Here is a 24,068-nt window from a genome sequence, read left to right on the forward strand (position 1 = left end):
GCCTGTAATGCGCCGAGTTGTGGAAACAACTTCTGTAATCCTTCACCATGTGACTCATAGTAATAATCACTCCATAATGAAGAGAGCTGTGCAGCAGGTGAGACGCAAACAGAGAGACGCAGAGCTGCTTCAGCAGTCACTCCGCAAACTTAACGGACTTACACGTCAACACCTTCCGGTAAGTATCGCTCACAGCCTGGTTGTTGCTTTGGAAAGTGTACAAGTGATGGATGACAGAGGTTTGTTTCGTTATAATCTGCTTCTTATCAGACTTGACCGCACTGGATAGTTTGATCAAATGCAATAAAAGCACTTAAGCAAACTTTTACCACCTGCAGCTGCTCCAGGGGCATCATGGCTCCCTGTACACAAGCCAAGAAAAAAAAAGCCAGCAGTGGTGACTCAGTGAGTCATCAATCATTCTCTGTCGGTTTTAATGGTAAATACCAACAATGGCTTCTGTTGATTACAGGGTTCAGAAAATGGCCCGACACTGTTGTGACCTTTTTTTTATTCATTCATTGACAGCCAAAATATTCAAATGCAAATCAGCCTGTGAATCACAGCTAGGAGATCTGTTCTATAAATACGGATCCAAACCCCCCTGTTGTCCTCGCAGGGCCCGACAGAGGTGATCCTGCGAAGCAGGAAGGAGAGCAGGAGAGCGCAGAAACACTTTTTTCCGGGAGGAGAGCGCAGTGTCGTATAATGTCAGTTGTGGGCGCGCAGCCTTTCATCAAGCCAATGCAGTCCCCACCTTCAGTTTCGCCCGGTATCCAAAGGAGACACACGCTTCCCGCGAGTGAAGTCCGACCGCTCAACACGCAGGATGCCATAAGCGTCTTTGAAATCGAGCGAGAGGGTAAGTGATCCTTCCTGTGGGTCTTATGCTGACGCAGAAATCCGCTCTGGACTTTTTGCTGAGTGGAAATAATGATTTTGTTAAAGTGTGGTTTCATGTGGGGATTTGATTTATTTAACGAAGTCACGTGATGTATTTTCCTTTGGTGTATGAACTAAAGATGTCGTGATTGCTCCACAGTCGATTAATTGATCGATTTGGTCCGTTTAAATGTGTGTGTAAAAGTTGTGCCAAACCGCTATTGCGCACGGACCACCAATCTCTCTCTCTCTCTCAGCATTTATCTCAGTGTCAGGTGAGTGCCCCCTCCACCTGGATGAAGTACGTCACTTCCTCACACTGTGTCCAGAGCTATCCATGGGCTGGTTTGAGGAGGGTCGGTTGGTGGCTTTTATCATCGGCTCTCTGTGGGACCAGGACAGGCTCACCACAGTAAGACATCCTGCATTTTTTTTTCTCTCTCTGTCCTTTCACAGTTAAAAATCATCACTAATTATTAAACCTCCCATTTCCGCTCCCCTCCAGGAAGCGCTGACGCTCCACAAGCCCTGCGGCTCCACCGTGCACATCCACGTCTTGGCTGTCCATCGCACTTTCAGGCAGCAGGGCAAAGGTCCCATCCTCATGTGGCGCTACCTGCAGTATCTCCGCTGCCTGCCCAACGTGCGCCGAGCGGTGCTGATGTGCGAAGACTTCCTCATCCCCTTCTACCGCAAGTCGGGCTTCAAGGTGCTGGGGCGATGCGCCATCACCGTGGCCAACCTGACCTTCACCGAGATGTGGTACCCAATCAGCGGCCACGCGTACATGCGCCGCAACAGCGAAGCGATCCGCTTCCCTCAGCACCCCCTGACTGTGCCCCTGACAAAGACTGACGAACGCGTTGATGTATGAAGTGCTTACTGAGGGCCGAGCAGGCTGTCTTTAATCTAAGAGGAAGGAATTCAGTGTTGTTCTCTGTAGCATCTTTCAGGGTTTGTCTCAAGTTTCCAGCCGTTTCTCTGATTTGTTGGACTTTTGATCCCATGTGAAATGATTTTAATATGTATAATAAAACAAAGGATGTACTATATACTGTACTGTGACGTGTTATAAATATGCGAGAAGAGTCAAGTAGTGAGTAACTGGAGTTAAATGTCGCATTTGTGGTAGACTTTGCGCTTGGGTGTAAAGCTGTCTTCTGCTAAGCACCTTCCTGGGCTTCCTACAACTGTGGTCTGACGTCAGTAAACCGGGCTTTAGCAGCTCAGTCACAGCTCCACCATCCTCCAGCTCCTCCTCAGCTCCATTAGGGGGCTTTAGCTATTGTAACCACAGAGTGGGGATTAGTTAACCTGTAGGACCAATGACCTTTACCTAGAGAAGCACAAACAGAGCAGGTTGGCGTTAGTTGTGACGACAGTTTGACAAACCATGTAATTTTTTTTAAGTTCTTTTCTGTGACAGTGTTTCAATAAAATGTTTTATACTGTTTTTTAAGATGAAAAAGTTTCATTTTTAATGTAATTTGTTCTCTCAGACATTTGATATTCTCTTTGCTGTAAGATTGCACTAACCATAGCTTACACAAGCACCCACTGTCTTTAGCTGTCCCTGCACTCCATGCTGTAGACAGTGTGCTGTGCAGGTGAAGCTGTAATCCATGACACAGTCACCGACTCAGGTGTAATCCCCTAACGTACCAGGACGAGCTGCTCCCACCCCTCTGAAGGACAAACCTGGTAGTGGTCACCTCATAAATGACCCAGAACTGTCACATCAACACTACCTCAGAGTGGAAGTCTGAATGTAAGCGCATTTATGGATATTTCTTAAAAAGCTATGGGGAGAAAAATCATCACAGGATTAAAATTGCTCTCTCTTGGATGTGAGAGACGAGCTGGATTCTATCTTTACACTTTGTACCTTAAAGATCAGGTACTTATTTAGACCCCTGTATTTCCTACGTCATGAAGGCCAAACCTTAACCTCTGGTGATTTGGTACTTCCCTGTAATGGTCCAAAAATGATGATTATGGTCCAAAAGTAGGGAATTTGAATCTGCACCTGTAGCCACTAAACACAGAGGGATTTAAACTCATCAGAAATGGAAATAAAACTTTAAAACCATTAAAATATAATCCAACCATTTTCTTCCACTTACCCAGCTGCAGTCTGTCCGAGCTATCAGTGACCGAACACGGTTCAGTGGAATGTAAGTATGTGCATACAGTAGTTTTGTGAAGTATGAAGACATAATGACGCAAGACTCAGACTGTGAAAAATCAGTCAGTGCCTCTCATCTGATCACCTTAGGATCAGCTGGGGTTTTTTTTGTTAATTAGAAGAAGAAAAAATTGTAAATAAATGTAAAACTGATTGGGGTGCAGTTATACACTCAATAGTCTCTCCATTAGGTACACCTGATCAGCTGTGCGTTAATGCAAATATCTGATCAGCCAATCACATTGCAACATTTCAGTGCATTTAGGCGTGTAGACATTGACGAGGTGACCTGCTGAAGTTCAAACTGAGCATCTGAGTGAGAATGAACTGGGATTTAAGTAACTTTGAAGGTGGCATGGTTGTTGGTGCCAGGCAGGCTGGTCTGAGTGTTTCAGAAACTGCTCATCTGCTGGGATTTTCCAACACAGCCATCTGTAGGCTTTACAGAAAATGGTCTGAAGAAGAGAAAACATCCAGTGAGCAGTAGTGTTCTGGCTGAAAGGCGATGGTAAGCCAACTCATCTCCTGATTTATTACAACCACAGAAGAGCATCTCTCAGTGCACATTGAACATGGAGCTGCAGAAGAGCACACTGGGTGGTGCTTGTGCCAGCTAAATAGGAAACTAAGGCTACAATTAGTACAAGCTCACCAAATTGGACAATAGAAGAAGTTTTATTAGCTAGAGTCGGTTAAACATTGCCTGATCTGATGAGTCTCGATTTCTTCTGTGACATTCAGATAGTGGGTGTCAGAATTTGGCATAAACATTAGGGGTGCAACGATATTCGTATCGATATTGAACCGTTCGATACAGTGCTTTCGGTTCGGTACGCATATGTATCGAACAATACAACATTTGTAATTTATTTTATCAATTTTCCTTCTGACGATGCTGTCTGTGTGGAGCGCTCAGTGAATCTGTGTTCGACTACTCCGCCTAGGCTGCACTGTCGAGGGCAGATCCACTGAGCGCTCCACACAGACAGCATAGTCAGAAGGAAGAGCGCAGGGCAAGCTAGCGAGACAGAAGTTAAGCTCTACTTGCAACAGGCAAATTGAACCTCATTCAGATCTGGCGTTTGGAATTATTTTGGTTTTCATGTGACGTATGACCCTGAAGGTAAGCGAGTCATGAACTAAAGTAAAACAGTATGTTGGATGTGCCATGCAATGCTCAATTACATGGGTGGGAACTAGTGTATTAGCGCAGTAAGCTCGTTAACGTGTTGGCCGTCTAGCCCCATGCACGGGGCGATCGGCGGTAGCTCGTTAACGGAGATTTGCCGTGTTGTGGCGTTAAGGTCATTTCAACGAGATTAACCTGAAAGCACTAGTGGGAACACAACGAATATGACTGCACATTTACGCCGACATCATCCTAGTGCAAAGACAAAAAAAAGCAAGCATGCTACTAACTTTAGCCGAGTCATTTAGACAGCTGTTAGCACATGATTCTCCTTATGCTGCTGAGAATATAGCCCAGAAGAAGCGGATAGTATAGCTTTTATTTTGGAAAGAGCCATTTCTCTGTAATAAACTCTCTTTTCCAAAGATGAGTGATTCCTCAATCAGATACAGGGCTTGCAATATCGCTAGCCCGACGTCCCGGAGCTAGCGATTTTTTCAGTCGGGCTACCAAAATCTATCTCTTCCCTGCCCGTCGGGCTATTGTAGGAAAAATATATGTCAATGCTTTTGCATTCTTTCAGAAATGTAGCTGGGTAATTATGTCATTGGCATCGGTGAGCCACTGTCAATATGTGACATATTGAAGTCGCGTTTGAATTTGCGCTTGTTTTTTTGCTTTCACTTTGCAATCGTGCGAACTGTGTATAGAGAGCGACAGCACTGATCTGTGAGTGATGATAATTTGTGCACCAATTCCTCTGACATCGTCTTATTAATCGTTAGCTTACTATGCAAACATGACAAGTGAAATCTCCCGCAGCAAGCTTAAACATGTGAGAGGTTGATCGTGCAGAGAATCGCTGAGCTTATGTGAGTGCGCGTGTAAAAGCATTTCAGTTCTGCTGAGCCAAATAAGACAGGTAAGGGTGAAGAAGTGACAGCCAAATAAAAGCTTACCACAAAACGGAGAAGTTATGACAAATCAGACTATAAGGCAAAAAGAAAGTGCAGCTTTATGGTTTCATGGACAAAATAATTTCTGTGGCTGCAATATGACGAGCTATATAACCAGGGCTGCACATAAGTGGTCCGCAGGTGCGCATTCGCTGTCAAAATAAAAAACACGCACAAGGGTTAGGGTTAAATTTAAAAACTGTACTTTTGAGTTAAAATATATATTTATAATTTTAATAAATGACAAATTAAAAAGGCATGAACATTTTTTTGTATCGAAAAAATATCGAACCGTGACACCAAAGTATCGAACCGAACCGAACCGTGAATTTTGTGTATCGTTGCACCCCTAATAAACATGGGTCCATCCTACCTGGTATCAGGCGGATGCTGCTGGTGTAAAGGTGTCGGGGACATTTTCTTGGTTAACCATGGGTCTCGTAGCACCAAATGAGCATCATTTAAACATCACACCTACTAGAGTATTGTTGCTGACCATGTTCATTCCTGTATGACCGTAGTGTACCCATCCTCTGATGTCCCCCTCAGATTCAACCCATCTAACTTGTTGAATCTGTGCCGCAAAGAATTAAAGCAGTTCTGAAGGTAAAAGGCTGTCCGAGCAAAAGCCACCTACCTAATAAAGCAGCTGGTAAGTGAAAGTTTTGTCTCTCTCTTTTACTGTATAAAAATGCTCTCTTTAAATATGATTTTTTTTTTCCAGGAAACTGAACTATTTCAATTTGTGACTCCTTTTAAAAATCTTGTAGACTTTGGGAAGGATGATTGCATCAAAGATTTTTTCACATTCTTTCAGTTAAATTTTTCTCTTCCAGCAGAAATCTGCAGAGTGAAGTTGGCTCGCAGCGATATTGTCTTATGGCTGATTCCAGCCAGCTGGCACCTTTGCACATTTTGCTCGATGGGAGTTTCTTCCTCCTGGCAGAAAGTTTTATTTTAGTCTTGTGATACTGAGGTCTTCATAAGGCCATGCATGCTGTTTATTTAAGGATTTGTCAGTGTGTGGATGACTGTGATGAGAACTCATATAGTTTGCAGCTTTATATTTAAATGCTTTCAGTAATGATCAATTTCAAGTAGCAACAATAGACTGAAAATTTGCTGCCTATATTTATTTAAAGAGTGCAAATACTGGACGGGCTGCCTGAATGAGAGCGCTCCAAATGGTAGCTGATATGTTGTTGGCATGATTGCAGGGCAGGCATATGTGAGGCTTTGCCGTCTTCATTCACAGAGTCCAAATCAATTCAGAGACCCATTGTCAATGTTTAACCGATAGCGCCGTAGTCTAGAATTATAACTGCAATAATCAAACAAAACAAAGAGGAGCTTCCAATTATCACATACGTCACTCGGGCAATAATCGGTGAGTCCAAAGGGACCACTTTTGCTGCTACGCACTAGTGATGCTGCCATATAGCAGGCTTTTTAATAGGCAGGCGGTTATTAGACACGCATTATGGGGTTAGACACAAAAACATCTGAAATCCACAATTTAACTCCAATTTTCACTTTGAAAAAATGAGAAATTACATCATTATGTGAGCCAACTACATTAAGTGAGATGACCCAACCAAATCAGGGGACATCCTTCATCCCCCCGGCTTTGGACACAGAATGGGGCTACTGCAGTCTCCAGACAGGCTCACGTGCAATAATCCCACAAAGTCCTTACAGTCACCGGGTAATCTGGCAGGCAGACATCCCAGCATGGAGGCCACACATTCCCAACACCGTTTTCTATCACCACCGCAGTGTTAGACCATAACCAATATCACAACTTAGGCCCATGTAGACAAATCAGCTTCTGCACGCTCCTTTGCTCATCGGCCTGGAGACAAGAAGGCGTGCACGTCGCTGGGGCAGTCTGTTATTAGACGCACGCCTCAACGAGTTCGACCTTGTTAACCTTAACGCACTACAGTGCTCTTATGTGACTCATGTTTAATCTGTATCCGTAATCCACCATTTCCAAACATATGACTCGCTGGGGTTGGCAGCTTTGTACAACTATTTTCATGAGAGGGGTATTTGTAGTTGCAACACAAGCGTCACTTATGAAGAACACTGTTTCTGGTAATGCCAGATTCCTCATATTAATGTTGAAAACTAGGAGTCCGCGGTCATCATGGACTGTATATAAAACATGGACAAAGCTGGCAAACTAAAAAGTGAAGGCCGGAGAACTGGAGAAGTGGCTTGAACCTGCAATGTCCAGCAGGGGGCAGCAAATGCAGCTGCATAAAGTTGTACAGAAGTCTGCTTTATGACCTGAGTAAACGCTTTCTAGATGAGTTTATAGGTTCTATTGCTACTTTCAGATCATACCGACTCAGTTCTGCAGCACTTTGATGTCCAGGTTACACCCGTGACTGGTCAAAAGCCTATCACAGGCTGCAGCTGGTTGTATTTTAAATAACAAGGCAGAAAAAAAATCAAAGTGAAGCATTTTAATAAGCCCCTATGCAGCACATACATAACAAAAAATAACTGTTTTCACAGCAGACCAACAATAGAACTGGAAAAAATGAAACAGATAAAAGTGTGCAGCTCTACCAGACACTTTTTTTTCAGTGTTTTCAAAACATATGAACACCTGTCTTTCTCTTTTTCTTTCCCCCCTAAATATGTTAAATAGACTTTTCATGCACCCTCTAGCACCACAGTCTGTAGAAAATTAAATCTTTAGCTAAATTTAGACTTTAAAACTTCCTAGAAACGGAAGTTTGAGTATGATGGAGCATTGGCAACGTCAGTGGAGGTTGCAGGAAGAAGCAAGAGGCCTGTGCTGAAATCTTTTCTACACAGATCCATCGCCTGTTTGTATGATATCTTCCCTTTACTGATGGGGTCCACCAGCTCCTTTGTGTGGGAAGCCTCATCTTGCAGATCTTTTGCCGTTGTGCTGTCAATCAGACCGGTGGCGAGAGCTTCCTTGATAGTGAGGCGGCCTGCTTTGGTGGGATCTACCAACCCGCCGGTCAAATACTGCGCCTCTAAGTACCTCCTGGCATTTTCTTGGGGAATGAACCCTTTCTGTGCTGCCTGTCCTACAGCGAGACGCTGTTTGGTCACAGGATCCTCGACTCCGGTGAAGGCCTTCTGGGCATTCAGAAGCTTATACTTTTGGTTTGTGTCAATGAGGCCCTGTTCAGCTGCTTTGTGGACAGACAGCTTGTCCTTTTTGCCCAGATCAACTATTCCACCGGTGGCTGCTTGTGCCTCCAGCAGCTTTAGAGCAGTGTCGGCATCAATGAGACCGCGGGTGAGGGCACTTCTCACAGACATGCGGCTTTCGGTGGTGGTGTCAAAAATGCCAGAGATTGGGAAAAACGCATCACCTGGTAAAGCGCTGAGGTTGGTCAGACTGCCGAGACTGCCGCTGTATTGAGTGTTCAGGTTAGTGTAGGAGGACCTCAGAGATGAAGACATGGAGCTCAAGGGAGAGGTTGAGATGGGTTTGGTAGGAGCGGTTGGGATTGTTTTGGTGGGAGATTTTGGCATTAATGGAGGAACGTAGGGCTTGCTTCTTTCGCCTGCAACGAGGAGAGCAAACTCAGAAATGGGCATTTTCCCTTCCTTGTAGCGGCTCACGTCACGTTGAGTCAAACGGCCCTCCCTCAGAGCATCCCTCACAGAGTACTGATTCCCACTTTTTCGATCGTGCAAAATGATTGTATCTCCACCTGGACCAGTTGAAGTGATTTCCTCCCAGTCACACTCCAGCTCTGACAGCTTGATGTACTGGTTTCGATCGATTAGTCCCTGTAAGTAGGCATCGTAGGGTGACAGATCTTTACCAGTTTCTGGATCCAAGATGGTGATCTTGGTGGAAAGATTTGCCTCTCTGGTTTTAGTCTCAGAATGGTCCTCATGCTTTATTTTGTCCAGCATCTCGATGATGAGTTTGTCTTTCTCGTGTATTTTGTCCTTCTCTTTTAGGATCTCTTTTTCAAGCCTCTGTATTTCAGAGGACGTCTTAAGACTTCTCTGCCGCACCGTCAGGTTCCTCTCACTCATCAACTTGGACTGTTGCTGGAAGGTGATGCTGATACTCTGTCTTTGGGACTCTAAGGTTTTGAACTGCTTCAGGAGATCTTCCTTATCTCTCTGCAGAGCATCTCTGATGGAAATGAGAGTGGTCTCCTCCTGAGAAGTCACAGACCTTGACGTCTGCAGATGGGTCATTTTGAGGTGTGTGCTTTGAATGTTATCTTCTTGGTTCCGCCTGAGATTTCTCTCCTTTGTTACTAGCTCTCTGAGTTGTTCCCTTTCAGCTTCAACTGCTGGGTCTTTCTCCACACGGACAACTTCTCGGTAAACAACCTTCTCAATCGATTTTTCCTTTTGCAGAGTTTCAAGCTTGAGCTTTATGTTGCGGATTTCTCTCTCTAAACGATTGATTTCATTGCCCTCTGTCTCCAAGTTGTCATGTATACTACCAATAAGTTTGTCCAGCTGAGGATCCTTCTCCACTTTCAAGACCTCCTCGACAATTATTCTTTCCTCAATGGGTGGTGGGGTATTCTCCAGTTCAAGAATACGAGCTTTGATCTGTCTCAGCTCTGACTCTACTTGGATCTTCTTCTGACGATCATCCAGCTGAGCCAGCATAATCTCTTTATCTTGAATCAGAGCTCTGAGTTGTCGGACTTCCAGTTCAAGTTTTCTGCGGGTTTTCGTTTCATCATCCAGTTTCTTGTTTAATTTCTCATGCTCCAGGATCTGCTTAGGGTCCTTCTGAAGCCGAACCACTTCTTGTGTTAGAATTTTCTCCTGTGGCTTCTGCCTTTCGAGGGTGATGTGTTGGTTCTGCAGGTCAAAGAGACATTCCTCTAAAGATCGGCGCTGCTGAATCTCTTCTCTGAGGTTCCGTCGAAGCCTGTCAGCTTCTTTCTCCAGAAGAGGATCATTCTCATATTTAATGACTTCTTTATTCACTAGCTGTGTCTCCACTTTAGTTTTTTCAGCTTTCAGCTCATCCCTTTCTTTGCGCAGGTGGGTCAGAAGCTCTATGGTGGTGTCATAGTTGACTTGCAGACGGTTCATTTGGTTGTTTAGTCTTTGTAATTCCCTGATGACTTCTGGACTCTTTTCTTCTTTGATCACCTCTTGGGTCACCTCCTTGTACTCCACCTTGGGCTTCTGAGCCCGCAGTGTAACCAGAGTTTTTGTCACTGTGTCAATTTCTTTCTCCGTGTCCGTGCGGTTTTGGCTTGAATCCTGCAGCTCTTTTCTCAGACGTATCATCTCGACCTCTGTCTCAGGATCGACTCTGTAAATCTCGTTGATGATTTCCTTCACCTCCACCTTTGGCCTGAGATTCTCCAGTTCACTGTAACGTAACTGAAGGGTGGTCAGGTCTTTCATCAAGATAACGTTTTCATCCTTCTCTTCTTCCAAAGTCATCCGCAGCTTGTTTGACTCTTCAACCGTTTCCGGATCTTGTCGTACCTGGCTCACAACCTTCGTAATAACCTTGGGCTGGATGGTGGGGATGACCCTCTCCAGTGTGTTTATTTGGCTCCTTGTGCTAAAAATGTGATCATTGAGGGCCTTGCATCGGTACTCCTCCTCTGCAATATCACTCTGGAACAGAAGAACAGCTTTCAGCATCTCTGGATCTTTCTCAAGTCTCACCACTTCCTTTTTAACAACTTTCTCTATGATTTTTGGTTTCTGCTGAGCCAAAACGGTTATCTCTTTTTTCACTTGAACTGCCTCTGTGTTCCTCGTTTGGAGTTCCAGGCGCAACCTCTGTATCTCGTCTCGAAGCTTAGCTGCTTCTTTATCAAGCTGGGGGTCCTTCTCGTATTCGGTGAGGATCTTAGTCACTAGTTTAGGCTCGACTTTGGTTAGCTGCAGCTCCAGTTTGATAATCTTCTCATTGTTGATTTCAATCTCTGTTTTGGTGCCTGACCTTTTCAGTTCTTCATCCTCGATCCGACTTTTCAGCGACTTCAGTTCCATCTCCAGTTTGGGATCGCGGTAATATTGCACCACCTCCTTCTCCTCCAACCTCTCCACTCCTCTCCTGTTCTTCAGAGACATAAACCTCTTGCGGTATGTATCCAGGTTGTTTTCAGCATGAAGACGCCTGTTGACCTCCTCACTTAATTCCTTTTTCAGACTATCGCTTTGCTCCTGGTCTTTCATTTGGCTCTGGAGCTGCAGCTGCTGAGTGACAGCCACCTGACTGATTTTCTCTTCATTCTGCACATAAATAAAAGGACACAAAGGAGGTCAGAGAAGGCAGGTGAGGTGAGGTGGTGAGTATTATTTAATGTAAAAAAACAGAAAACAAAAAACACAGACACACAGTGAAATAACAACAACAATGCTGCTGGGTTTATTTTGATTCCATGATATCCTACCATAGCCATGATGTTCTTTGTTGTACCCAACTGATTTAGTAGCTGGTTGTTCTCTGCAGACACCTCAGCGAAGTGGTTCAACAGATCTTTCTCCTGTAGTAAAAGAAGAAGATTCTTATTTCCATCTACAATAATTTAAAATTTGGTTATACAGAAATGGCAAGACCGCAACAGAGAAAAAAGCAGGGAACTGTGAATTATGACAGTAAATAAGTCAAATACAGCATGACAAAAAGGTGGGTTGCAAAGCTGCTTGCAGAGTCACTTATTGACTCTGTTGAGCCAATGGTGTGCTTGAAGTAATGATTGACAAAGAAAAATATCTATTTGTAGCTACTTTATTGTCTTTGTGTAGCTGTGTGAAACCATACCGTTCTCTGTATCGCCTGAGACAGAGTTGAAGTTTGACGTTTCAGTGAAACTGGTTCCTCGTCAACGTCTTCTTCACTCTCGTCAGCACCATCATCATCCGTCAGAATGGCACTGTAAGTGTTTGACTTGATCTCATAGTCCTGAAAAGAAATAGAAATACATTTAAGAATGGCATCATTTTGAGGCTATGCCTAATATACAGTAAATATTTCGCTAGGTTTAGGTCTTCTTCTCAGAACTCACATTTAAGACATTTTGCAGATTGCGGGAAAGGTCCTTGACGCGGTTAAGATCACCTGACTTCTTCTTGATGTCCTCTACCACTCTCTAAAAAATAACCAAAAGCAGACTTGAGCTATTTTATTTATAGACATCAGAGTCTTGTTAATGCATGTAAATAAAATGAAAATTACAAAACAAAATACTTCCACTCACCTTCTGAGAATTCTCCTTGCTTGTAATTTGTGCCACTCCGTCCGTAGGTTTGATCTTATTATCTGGCAAATTGACCAAGAAGAAGTCCAGCGACTGAACGGCACTCTGGAAATCCTGGTTTTTATTGACTGCTTGCTGCACAAGAGCAGACCTAAAGCAAAAACATACACGCGAGTTACAACAACACCCATGTGCAATGGTTACCACAATGCCTGATTTTGTCTTTACTTTTCTCTCACCTCTCCTGAAGCTGGCTATTGACCCTTGTGTAACGGTTTTTCAGGTTCTTCACCTGGTCCTCCTGGCGGCGGATGTCGGGACAATACTCATTGAGATTCTGTTGCAGAGAGTTGCACGCCTGCTCTGTCAGGTCCAATTCTTTGCCTAATTTCTTCAGCTCATCTTTCTTTGAGGCCACATCTTTACTCATTGCCTGTTTGACAACATAACGACAAAGAAAAGGCATGAGAAAAGACACATTTGCACGATTCCAGTTATCTATATTGTTGTGTACGTTTTAGATTTATTTACAACACCTGAAGCTTCTGGTTGCGGCTCTGAAGAGAGTTTGGTTGGTCAAGAATGGTGCCGTCTTTAGCCAGTTCTTTCTCAAACCCAGAGACAACGCCCTCTACGTTCTTTATCTCTTTCTCCAAGTACATGGAAGCTGTTGCTCTGATGAAAGCAGAGAAGTAGCAAAGTTAAATAAAATAAAGAAAACGCCACAAGAACACGCACATAGATATGCTACTCTACTATATCTGAACTGACACGTTGCTAAATGCTCAATTTAATGGTAAAATCCATTGAAACAATTGGCTATTTTTGTCCACTGTTTACCACAGCTGTCAATGTTGGGTGAGATGTGTCCATCTTTATTTACTACAGAGGCTGTAAAACCTTTTGAAATAAATCCAATACAGGTCATTCAGTCAGAGAAGTTCACTTCTGACTGTTGTCTCTTTCTTTATGTTTCTGGGGTGAAGGGGACCCCTCCTCTGTCAATAAAACATGTGCATGATGCCTTTTATCTTGAGTCTAAAGGTCCAAGAACGGACTGAAATGTCCATCCACAGCACGCGAACGCCTACAAATTCTCTTCTCCTCCACCTCTGGTGTAATCCATATGTAGCCGGTCTCTAGCCACATATATAAAACACGATCAGGTGGAAGGGAGATAATTGTATTCAATTATGGTGGGGGAACATGACGGTTTCCACAAACCTGCTTATTTTTAATGGCTTAATTATACGTTTATGACGTATCATTTTTCATTCAAGGCATAATTACACGCTAGTCTATGTATATTTATGAGTGAACTAGGCTTTTTTTCTATTAAAACACTTCCATTATAATGACTGCACTTTAAGGAAGATTTCATTCTAGATTTGAGATTTTATTTAGAATTTCATTCTAATGTTCGTACTTTTTATTATAAAGGTCGATGAGAGCATTGATGTCATCAAACTTTTTGTTGGTGGCGCTGAGTTTAGGTGGTAGGGCAGAGGCGGTGGGACCCAGAGGTTTCTTAGCCAGAATAGGATCCACTTCTCTCTGGATGGCAGATTTCTCTGACTCTAGCTTCTTCACAGCGAGAGCCGATTTCTGGAGGGCAAAGGAACACGTTTAGATAGGACATAATTCAATTACGTTGTGACCTGCGTGGTGCCATTGAAGTATAATGCTCGTCATGTTTACCTCATGCTCTTGCAATCTGTTTGCCAGGTCCTGAGTTGGGTTACGGTTGTCTAACGGGGTCCTCGCTCGCCTCAGGATCTCCTTTTCCAGCGCCTCCAGGGCTTTATTGATTTTGCCTAATTCACTGAGGAGCTCTGCAACTCTGGGATTCTCTGGACTTTTAACAGCAACTGAGGAGAAAGGAAAACGGCTCTACAATGAAAAGACAGACTAGCCCAATCGTTTCAGAAAAGACTTCTGTCCTGGTCTGAAAGTCCAAGGAGATGAGAAGAAGTGAAGTGACTGCTTTTGTTCTCACCTCTTTTCTGAGTCTGAATCACTTCTACAGCAGGGCTCTTTAAGGAGGCTATGAGAGCAGATCTACGACGCTTTAGATCAGCCAGCTGTCTGTCCAGACTGAACACACACACACACAGTGCTGGTTTAAAATCAGCTTCAGGTTGAATTATAATCACCAATAAAGTATGCTGAAGGAGTCGTGATTATACCTATTCACTGTCTCCAAGGCCTCAGGATCGGGTGGTGGGATCATAAAACATGCTGCAGAGAGGGTTTTGGTTTTCCCACTGCTGTCCTGAAGCTTCCAGTTGTTATTATCAGAGCTGGACTTCAGGGTTAGCTTCTCACCACGTCGTACGGCACCCTAAAACAGATAGAGAAGGAAAGAGTAATCCCTAAATTTACTATCTCCAACATAAGGTGGCTGCCTGTAAATGACAGCTGTTGACATCGTACCTCTTCATCGATCCAGTCACACAGGGATATTACAGTGGTCGGTTTGCTGAGCTGCATTCTGCGCAACTTCAGAGGCACGACGCTATCGCTAAGTTCCCTGAGGGCAGCCAGGCGCTGCTCATTCCTCTTCACTGCTGGTTCATCTCCCTGAAAGTGAATTTCAAAACAGTTTCAAAGTAGTTTCCATGTTTTCCCACTGTTCAAGTAGTTAGAGGTACAAACTGATTCCTTGAGTATATCCTTAAATGGGGACAATGGGTTTATTTTGCACCATAACACAACAAAGTCACCATTGTTCAGCAAGGAAATGAACACTTTAATGAGCAGAATTAAGTATAAAGTATAAAGTCAATAAAGGCCGAACTGGTGGTTCTAAATGGGCCAAAGGTGCGAATGGTTATCTGTACACAGTATTATTAGGAGGAGACAGACATTTGAACTTTGTCATAAATCCCACACACTTAACAACTACAGTAGCACTGCTGTAATAACCATTTTAACATCCCTGATCTTGAACATTGGCCTAAAATCATTCCTTTCTACGGCAGTCTCAGTCATCACAGCAGTTTGTTGTTGTTACAGTCCAGCTGAGTCTCCTAATTTCATGGGTATGGAAGTCTGTGCATTTAAAATTGTAACAGACTGAATTCCCAAACTGTTGTCTGGTTTGGTTTGGTGTTAATTTTTGGTAGAATTTTCCATGTACCACCTTTGACTAGTTGTCGGTCCCTCTTGTGTCAGCCATGAAAACATGGCTTTTCTATGCTTGTTAAGACTCCTAGAAGTTGCACAGAAATCACAACATATTTTTAAAAAACTGTGTCTTACCTCGAGTGCCAACAGGATCTCGGGGTTCGTCTTGTTCTCCATGGACTTTGAGTCCAGAGTCGAGCTGAGTCTCTCCAGAGATTCTGACAACCTTTCTGCATCCAATTGGAACTGCATTGAACAGTCAGCTGTTAGCAGCAGGCTCTTAGTCAACTGGAAACTTTTAATTTTCCTCACAGCTCTTTACCTTTTTGTAGTTGTCAATATTGTCCAGGTGTACTTCCTGTGCCAGACACAGGTTGAGAAAGGCTTGCCATTCAGCTTGTACCGTATCTCTGTGTGCCTGACAACGACATCAACGATCATGTTTAATTAATGCTACAACCATACAGCCATACGGGACAGTAGGATGATTTATCACAGATGTAAAATGTACTTTTATGGTTGGGCTGCCGGGGTGTTTCATCTTAATGAGGTTATCTCCTTCCTCCTGCAGCTGGTTGACTTCTTGCTCGTGTGCTAACAGTCCGTTAGCTTTGAATTTCTGTGCAAAAATGAAACGTGCAAGTGCTCAATTCAAAGTTGCCTTTGCACCGATAAAATCACAAACTGGGACTTTAACTAATAATAATCACTCAGCATGCGTGATGCTGGATTCTCACCTCATACTCCATGCGGACGCTCGGCGGGTCAACCATGCGATCACTCCAGTCTCTCTGGAGGATCCTATCCTGCTGGTTCGACAGGTAGATCAGCTCCTTGCTGCAGCTTTGCATGTACTCGTATAAAGAAGCCAGGTGGTTGCGCCGTCGCTCGGAGCTCTCCTGCAGAACACGCAAGGTGCAAACAACATATGAACACCACACACAACACTCCTCAAGTTTAACTCCAAGTGGCAAATTTACTAATTAAATCGACTTACAAAAAGTTCAGCATATTTCTCTTTGACGGCAGCGTACTGCTCCTGTGAACAAACAAGAAGCACGTTAATGATCCATCTTGCACGCAGGAACTGTACATACATGTGAAGCTTTGCTCTGCTACCTGTGAGAGGGTAGTGCTGGGCTTCAGCTGGTCTTGATAGGCCTTGATCTCCTGATGGCGAAGGTTATGAGCTGCTATCTGCCTCTCTACATCAGAAAGCTTAGGGCCGTATGCCTCCGCTCTCAGCTGTTTCTGTGAAACACAACAGAGAACCATTCAAGATTCAAGCGGCTACTAAAAATCTCTGAAGGACTTTAAGGTTGCAGAAATTTTGGTCGTTCAACTGACCAGCCTCTCATCAAACAGAGGACCCCAGCCAATCTTTTGGGTCAGGTCCACATCTTGTACCGATTCGTACACTTCCCTGAAGGTAGCACAGTCCTTGGCCCAGCGATAGTGGAGATTTACCACACTGAGAGACAAAATGTTTAAGTTAGAAGTGAGAAGATGGGTGGAGAGCAAGGAAAGGGATTGTGGAAATGATTGTTTGTGGCGAGTGTGCCTCCGTGGCATGTAACAGATCAAGTTCTGTCTGCTTGGCATGCATGCTAGCGTTTGTGCGTGTTTGAATTTTGGCCATGACACCCCTAAACACACTCACTCCTTCTCAATCTCTTTAGCCTGAGGGTGTTGAAGCTTCTTGGCTCCGCCCACGTCCATGAAAAGATCCTTGAGCAGTCCCTCGGCCTGGGCCAGGTTGTCTGCATTCTCCTTCTTGTGGAGCAGTTGCTCGTTATTCCCCTTTCGCTCTTTGTCCTGCACAGGAGAACCGCAAATGCAACAAAGTAGCTTTTTTTTTTTTTAAAAATCTCTAGATTTTTTTGCTAAACTTCTTGTGGAAAGGAAGTGCCTCAGAGATTCACTTTAACACTTATGGCAGAATGATAAGTTAAGTAAAGGAAATGCTGGCATACAGTGCCTCCACCTATGATTCATCAGGACTTCTTACCACAGCCAGCAGTTTCTCTGCTTGCAGGATATTCTTCTCCACTTGGTCTGCATTCTTTTGCATGCGAGAAATCAGCACAGCCAGTTCTTGGGCCTGAGTCCTGGGTAGGAACAGAGACAGATGATGGTGAAAATGCTCCCAATTAATCACTATCCTTATCTCCTCTGATTGGGTGTGCCTCATAAATACAAGTGGGCGTGTCTGGAGACGAGTTCCTGCCCCAAGTGGAGGAGTTCAAGTATCTCGGGGTCTTGTTCGCGAGTGATGGGAGAAGGGAGCTGGAGATCGACAGACGGATTGGGGCTGCAGCCGCAGTGATGCGGACACTGCACCGGTCCATCATGGTGAAGAGAGAGCTGAGTGTAAAAGCGAAGCTCTCAATTTACCGGTCGATCTATGTCCCTACCCTCACCTATGGTCACGAACTGTGGGTAGTGACCGAAAGAACAAGATCGCGGATACAAGCGGCGGAAATGAGCTTCCTCCGAAGGGTGGCTGGCCTCTCCCTTAGAGATAGGGTGAGAAGTTCAGCCATCTGGGAGGGGCTCAGAGTAGAGCCACTGCTCCTCCACATCGAAAGGAGCCAGCTGAGGTGGTTCGGGCATCTGACAAGGATGCCTCCTGGGCGCCTCTTGGGTGAGGTGTTCCAGGCATGTCCCACCAGGAGGAGGCCCCGGGGCAGACCCAGGACACGCTAGAGAGATTATATCTCCCGGCTGGCCCGGGAACGCCTTGTGTTCCCCCAGACAAGCTAGAGGAGGTGGCTGGGAGGTCTGGGCTTCTCTGCTTAGGCTGCTGCCCCCACGACCCAGCCCCGGATAAAGTGGAAGAAGATGGATGGATGGATGTGTCTGGAGAGGATATCCCTTCTCTGGTGCATCATACAGAGCCAAGAGTTTAAAACAAACCCTGCCACATATGCTGACTTTACTTTAGTCAATTTAACATGAGCATCCATTATTTTAAATCTGTGACAGAAAATAATGAAAAGCATAAAAGCCCAGTTTAAATATTTCCAGATGAACATGAAGAAAAAGAACATCCTAATTGTGAAAGTGGTTAAAGCTAAATGATGGTGTTATTTACCTTTCACACAAAGAAATCTGTTCAGCTGTGAACATAAAAACCAGCTCGGTGGCTCTTCGTGTTTCTTCACTTTAATGTCACTCATCAAACACTTTCCACGCAGCTCTTTGTTCTCATTAAATGTGTTTTTTTCTGTCATTCCTTCTTGGCTGTAGTATGAAAGACAACTATGTATCCTGACACACCCCAGATGAGGGGACGCACATTCCAGGGTAGAGGGGAGTGTCCCCCTGTCGCCTCCCTTTAGCAGTCAGGAATGCTGTCTGTGATGAGCTCAGACATCCCTGTTGCACCTTTAATCATATGATTAACCATTGATTGACATTTGTAGTCAGACATGATGGCTTCCAAAGGAGCACTGATGCAGGAGGGTAAGATCTAGGAGGGTGTTGTTTTCATGTCTTGCAGGGTAAAAAGGGTTTGGATTAATTTGCTCTGTCACGTCTTTAATCTATATTTAATTCATGTAGTAAAAAGAAGAGCAATTTCAACAGTGTGTGTCAATTTTTATTTTTTATTTTTTTGGGGGGGGTGGGGGGGTGATTTTTCTTGGCCAGTGCTTGACAGCCCTGCCATAGCTGCTCGCTTTATATTAAAAAGCGCTTCATATTTCATGGTTTCTTTTGATTATTTTATTATATTTGAAATTAGTAAGAATTAGTAAGAATTTATCCCTTTTTGTTTTTAAATTGCCAGCTCTTTATCAAATAGGGTATGTAGTTATGTTATTGGTCCATGATTAAAATAAATAAACTGCAGTCCTGTTTAAAACAGCCACAGCTTAATTAACACTTGTCTTAACTAAAATTACATAAATATATACAACAACGATTTCATATAAAATAGTATTTTAAAATGTCAATTTTTTGCACTATAAAGTAAACTATAAATGTGTGTGTGTGTGTGTGTGTGTGTGTGTGTGTGTGTGTGTGTGTGTAATTAAATGACACACACATTTTCATTTCACAATTTGTAATTCTGACGTACTTTTAGGGAAAAACAGGATATAAATAGAATACTTCCTCGAGCACTGATTTCTCCTTTACTCAAACTGATTTTTACTACAAACATCTAAGATGCGGGTCACGTGCTTCATTCCTGAGAACCGCAGAAGAAATACGCAGCGCTGCTGGAGCTCGTGACCCCCATGAATCGCGAATGTTCAGCTCTGTGCATCAGAAATGATGTGAATGCCCACAACACAATTCAATTAAGTTTTATTTATATAGTGCCAAATCAAATCACCAGTCACCTCTACAAGGTAAAGACCCTAAAATAGCACAGACAAAATCCAGATAATCAGACGACCCCCTTGATGACCAGGAACCTCCAGCACGACCATGGTTAGGGGAGGAAGACAAGGACAGAAGACGATGAAAATGCACAGTGGTGTATAAACTCAGTGCATCATGGGACGCGCCCACCACCCTGAGCCTGTCGCAGGCATGCAGGCGGAATAAACATTCACTTCATTCAGGTACAAGTGTCACTGCACTGATTATGAAAGCAGCAGGAAAACCCTGCCCTGCCGCTCCTTCATGCCTTCTTTCCAGTCACACTTTCAAGTCTTTGGTTTCAGGTCACGCCCCACTGTAACAGTATGAGTGTGTTTGCCTGTGTCCCCTCACACCAGGATGAGATAAAACCCCTGCTTAATCGCTTCAAGAGTCCACACATTTAACATCGTCAGGAGTCAACTCACTTTTCCCCCTCGAACAACTGCAAAGCAAGTACTGCAAGCTGCACACTATACACGCTGTCGGATGAAACGACAGGGACGTTGTTGACATATCGGCTGAGTGAGTCAGAACTTCAGCCTATTGAGTGGCACCAGAAATGGATAAAGTGAGTCAGTGAACTCTGGTGATACACCCCTTGGGCAAAGAAACAATTAAAAATGTGTGTGGTTAAGTGAAGGAGTTGGGCGAGGTGACAAACAAACTGACTTTAAAGTTAGTGACATGGAGACGAGAATGAATGAGACAGAAAGTCTGTTTGCACGTAAAAACACAGGCTGTACTTTAACACTCAGTGTGATTGTCGGGGGAAAGTGAAACAGCCTGTGCAAACATAAATGGGATCATGGCACAAAAAAAACACCATCAGGCATTTAAAAGAGAGAAACCAAGACAATACAGTAACACACACAGACAGAGGGAGAGAGAGAGAGTAAATCCCAACTCACTTGTTTAACTTCACAGTGCTGGGATCCTGTTTCTTCGACATCTTGGGACGTCGCTTGTGTGTATAATCTGAGTCCAAGTGTATTTCTTCCTAACGCTCTCTTCTTCCTCTTGCTCCCTTCTTGCCTCCCGTGGCGTCTCCCTCTCAGTTAAGGGAGCGTTCACCTGTCTCAGCTCCTCCCCGGGCCAGCAGGTGTGTCGCCAGGAAAAGCAGAGAGAGCGGCAGACCGGGCGGACCTGTTCCACGTTCCCGCAACCTCACATTCTAGGAGAATAATTGTGTTTACCCTTGTAATTTTGTGCGCTTGTGCTTTCTCAGAAGTGTGAGTGTGCTTCTTCTTTTTTCTCTCTTTTTTAATCCCTTTGCAGGAAACTCGAGAGGAAAATCTGACAGAACATCATTTTGCTCCTGAGGTTACACCAGAATCATTGATTAGCTCATATGTGACTTACAGTCAGCTCAGTGGGATTTGTTTTCCTTTTTTTTGATCATTTTACAGAATTTCATCATAGTAACGGGCTCTAAAGTTGCTTCTCACAAAGCACTCGTGGTCCCCTCAGAGATGATTACAGGGGAATGTAGAAAAACTAGCCACTTGACTGGATATCAGGCTCATCTTTACTCTCTTTGTTTAGATGTGACAATCAAAGGTCTAACCTAGATTTTCACTGTGCTACGTTTCAGTATTTGTTATCTGAGAAGTATGAATAAAAACAGAAAAGACAGAGTATGAAATCTAAATTGTATACTCAGTTTCATTAAATGTTGGGTGGTACTCTAAATAGTTGACCTTTCACCTTTCAGCGTGGGTGAGCATATAAATTTCTATATCGTCTGTGCCTACACACACACACACACACACACACACACACACACACACACACACACACACACACACACACACACACACACACACACACAAACACACACACACACACACACACCCTGTGAAATTACCGGACAGGAGTCAAGGTCTAATGTGAGGAATGCAAACTTCACCTGCTGCCAAAAGAGGTAAATAAAGAAAAGAAAAGAGCTGATAACAAAGATAATCTGCAGGGCTGCAGAGCATGCATTGTATCTTGAGTGTGTGTGTGTGTGCCTGTGTAAGTATGCAGCATGCTTAGTAATTAACGTGGGTGATTGGAGTTAGATGCACCTCTGCTCGTGGAGTCAAACAATATGAGTTTGTAAGAAATTAGTTCAGCACGCTGCTCCGTCTCATGCTTGCTGTAGGTGTGTCTGATGCACACCCAGAGCAGTTACTCAGGAAACCAACTCCTACATACCTGCGCAGGAGGACAGGGAGGGATTGAGTAGAAGCCAGAAAAAGGTAAAACGAAGTAAAATCAAACAGAGGTGGTCGGACATGAAAAGCAGCTCATGGTTGGGGTCATGGACGTGACACTTTGACCCCTGCAGCACTTTGAATCTGCAAGATCAACAGTGACAGCATGAAATGTTTTTCCCACAGTAATGAACCGGCAGACGGTTACTGCCTGAGCCTGCAGCCATACCAAGTTTTAGTTTTGGTTGAGGTTTCGACCTAATAATAACCTTACAGCCTAACACCGTAAATCACCCTGTTCTGCAATCAAACATCTGACATGTACTAACTACCTGATGAAGTCACTGGAACATTAAAGAGCTTGAAGAGCCAGATTTACATCCTTGTACAGAACAAAAACAGAGTTAACACCGAGGGAATACTCAGCAGCTTCAATGCATTCTGAGGTTGCTCCAGATTTCACCACAGTCTATGGGGCAAGGGCACAGCTAAAGAATTGGTCTCGGGTTCCCCCTTCCCTCAAGTGGGCTGCTTCCCCCTTTTTAGGCAAACTGGTGTTTTCATCCTCAGTGTACCAAAGCCCTGAGTGGTTAACACTAGGAGGCATATTTAGAAATGAACTAAAATTAGAAATGCAGAAAAAAGCACACAAAATACAACAGAAATGTTTTTGGGTACACAATATCGTGATGGAACAGCTTCCGAAGAGACAGAAACCAAAACATGCGAAGGATCGCACTGAGACAGGAGTCATATAGATATAGATATAGATAGATATATATAAATATATATATGACCAATAACCTGCCTCAGTACTACATGGAAGCTCCTGTCAGGCATCATATCGGCTAAGATGAACAGGCACATGGGTCAATACATGAGCGGGACACAGAAAGGGATTGGCAAGAATACCAGAGGCGCAAAACACCAGCTACTGGTAGACAGAACAGTCAGCCGAGACTGCAAGACCAGACTGACCAACCTGTGCACTGCCTGGATTGATTACAAGAAGGCCTATGACTCAATGCCCCACAGCTGGATACTGGAATGCCTAGAATTGTACAAGATCAATGGGACCCTAAGAGCCTTCATCAGGAACTCAATGGGGATGTGGCGTACAACACTAGAGGCCAACTCCAAGCCCATAGCACAAGTCACCATCAAGTGCGGGATCTGCATAGGCCTGAACCCCCTCAGTGAGATCATTAACAAGACTGGCTACGGATGCCGACTACGGAACGGAGCAGTTGTCAGCCACCTCCTGTACATGGATGACATCAAGCTGTATGCCAAGAGTGAACGAGACATCGATTCACTGATCCACACTACCAGGCTATACAGCAATGACATTGGAATGTCATTCGGACTGGAGAAGTGTAGTCGGATGGTAACAAAGAGAGGGAAGGTAGTCAGAACTGAGGGGATTGAACTACCAGAAGGCAACATTGCAGACATAGAGGACAGTTACAAGTACCTGGGGATCCCGCAGGCGAATGGGAACCATGAAGAGGCCGCTAGAAAAGCTGCAACCACCAAGTACCTGCAGAGGGTCAGGCAAGTCCTGAGGAGTCAGCTGAATGGTAAGAACAAGATCCGGGCCATCAACACGTACGCCCTGCCCGTGATCAGGTACCCTGCTGGGGTAATAGGCTGGCCAAAGGAGGAGATAGAAGCCACTGACATAAAGGAGGGTTTCACCCCAAGTCCAGCACCCTGAGGCTGGACGCTAAGCGGAAGGAAGGGGGCCGGGGACTGGTGAGTGTCAGCACCACAGTCCAGGATGAGACAACGAACATCCAAGAATACATTGGGAAGATGGCCCCAACTGACCGAGTGCTCAGTGAATACCTCAGGCAGCAGAAACCCAAGAAAGAGGAGGGAGACGAGGAACCATCATGGAAGGACAGGCCCCTGCACGGTATGTACCACCGGCAGATAGAGGAGGTGGCTGATATCCAGAAATCCTACCAGTGGCTGGACAAAGCTGGACTGAAAGACAGCACAGAGGCACTAATCATGGCA

The 24,068-nt window shown here is 44.3% G+C and overlaps 2 protein-coding genes across 2 annotated transcripts; one reads left to right on the forward strand and one right to left on the reverse strand.

The window, feature by feature from the left end:
• Window positions 1-12: 12 nt before the first annotated feature.
• On the forward strand, window positions 13-2,295 carry LOC308411872 (serotonin N-acetyltransferase-like). The gene is made up of 4 exons (XM_080905912.1): window positions 13-178; window positions 620-862; window positions 1,140-1,294; window positions 1,388-2,295. Exons 2-4 carry the CDS (start codon window positions 709-711, stop codon window positions 1,754-1,756), a joined length of 678 nt encoding a protein of 225 aa, XP_080762038.1. The 5' UTR covers window positions 13-178; window positions 620-708; the 3' UTR covers window positions 1,757-2,295.
• Window positions 2,296-7,608: 5,313 nt separating this feature from the next.
• On the reverse strand, window positions 7,609-20,918 carry LOC308411290 (envoplakin-like). The gene is made up of 22 exons (XM_080905175.1): window positions 20,760-20,918; window positions 17,489-17,588; window positions 17,141-17,295; window positions 16,828-16,951; window positions 16,600-16,731; window positions 16,478-16,519; window positions 16,218-16,379; window positions 15,992-16,099; window positions 15,803-15,898; window positions 15,616-15,726; window positions 14,788-14,934; window positions 14,541-14,695; window positions 14,351-14,448; window positions 14,053-14,222; window positions 13,781-13,959; window positions 12,891-13,029; window positions 12,594-12,787; window positions 12,355-12,505; window positions 12,163-12,246; window positions 11,919-12,059; window positions 11,548-11,640; window positions 7,609-11,386 (listed from the first exon to the last, which is right to left on the reverse strand). Exons 1-22 carry the CDS (start codon window positions 20,798-20,800, stop codon window positions 7,886-7,888), a joined length of 6,123 nt encoding a protein of 2,040 aa, XP_080761301.1. The 5' UTR covers window positions 20,801-20,918; the 3' UTR covers window positions 7,609-7,885.
• Window positions 20,919-24,068: the final 3,150 nt, after the last annotated feature.

This window comes from Rhamphochromis sp. 'chilingali' (genome assembly GCF_963969265.1).
Source record: "Rhamphochromis sp. 'chilingali' genome assembly, chromosome: 15".
Lineage (NCBI taxonomy): Eukaryota > Metazoa > Chordata > Actinopteri > Cichliformes > Cichlidae > Rhamphochromis > Rhamphochromis sp. 'chilingali'.

Bases quoted from the DNA above. Each gene is read 5' to 3' on its own strand.
- LOC308411872 (XM_080905912.1), top strand. From the start codon at position 709: ATGTCAGTTGTGGGCGCGCAGCCTTTCATCAAGCCAATGCAGTCCCCA. The intron at 863-1,139 runs GTAAGTGATCCT...TCTCTCTCTCAG, and splicing joins CTTTGAAATCGAGCGAGAGG to CATTTATCTCAGTGTCAGGT. The intron at 1,295-1,387 runs GTAAGACATCCT...GCTCCCCTCCAG, and splicing joins ACCAGGACAGGCTCACCACA to GAAGCGCTGACGCTCCACAA.
- LOC308411290 (XM_080905175.1), bottom strand. From the start codon at position 20,800: ATGTCGAAGAAACAGGATCCCAGCACTGTGAAGTTAAACAA. The intron at 16,732-16,827 runs GTCAGTTGAACG...TGTGTTTCACAG, and splicing joins CTCTGTTTGATGAGAGGCTG to AAACAGCTGAGAGCGGAGGC. The intron at 16,100-16,217 runs GTGAGAATCCAG...ATTTTTGCACAG, and splicing joins GCGTCCGCATGGAGTATGAG to AAATTCAAAGCTAACGGACT.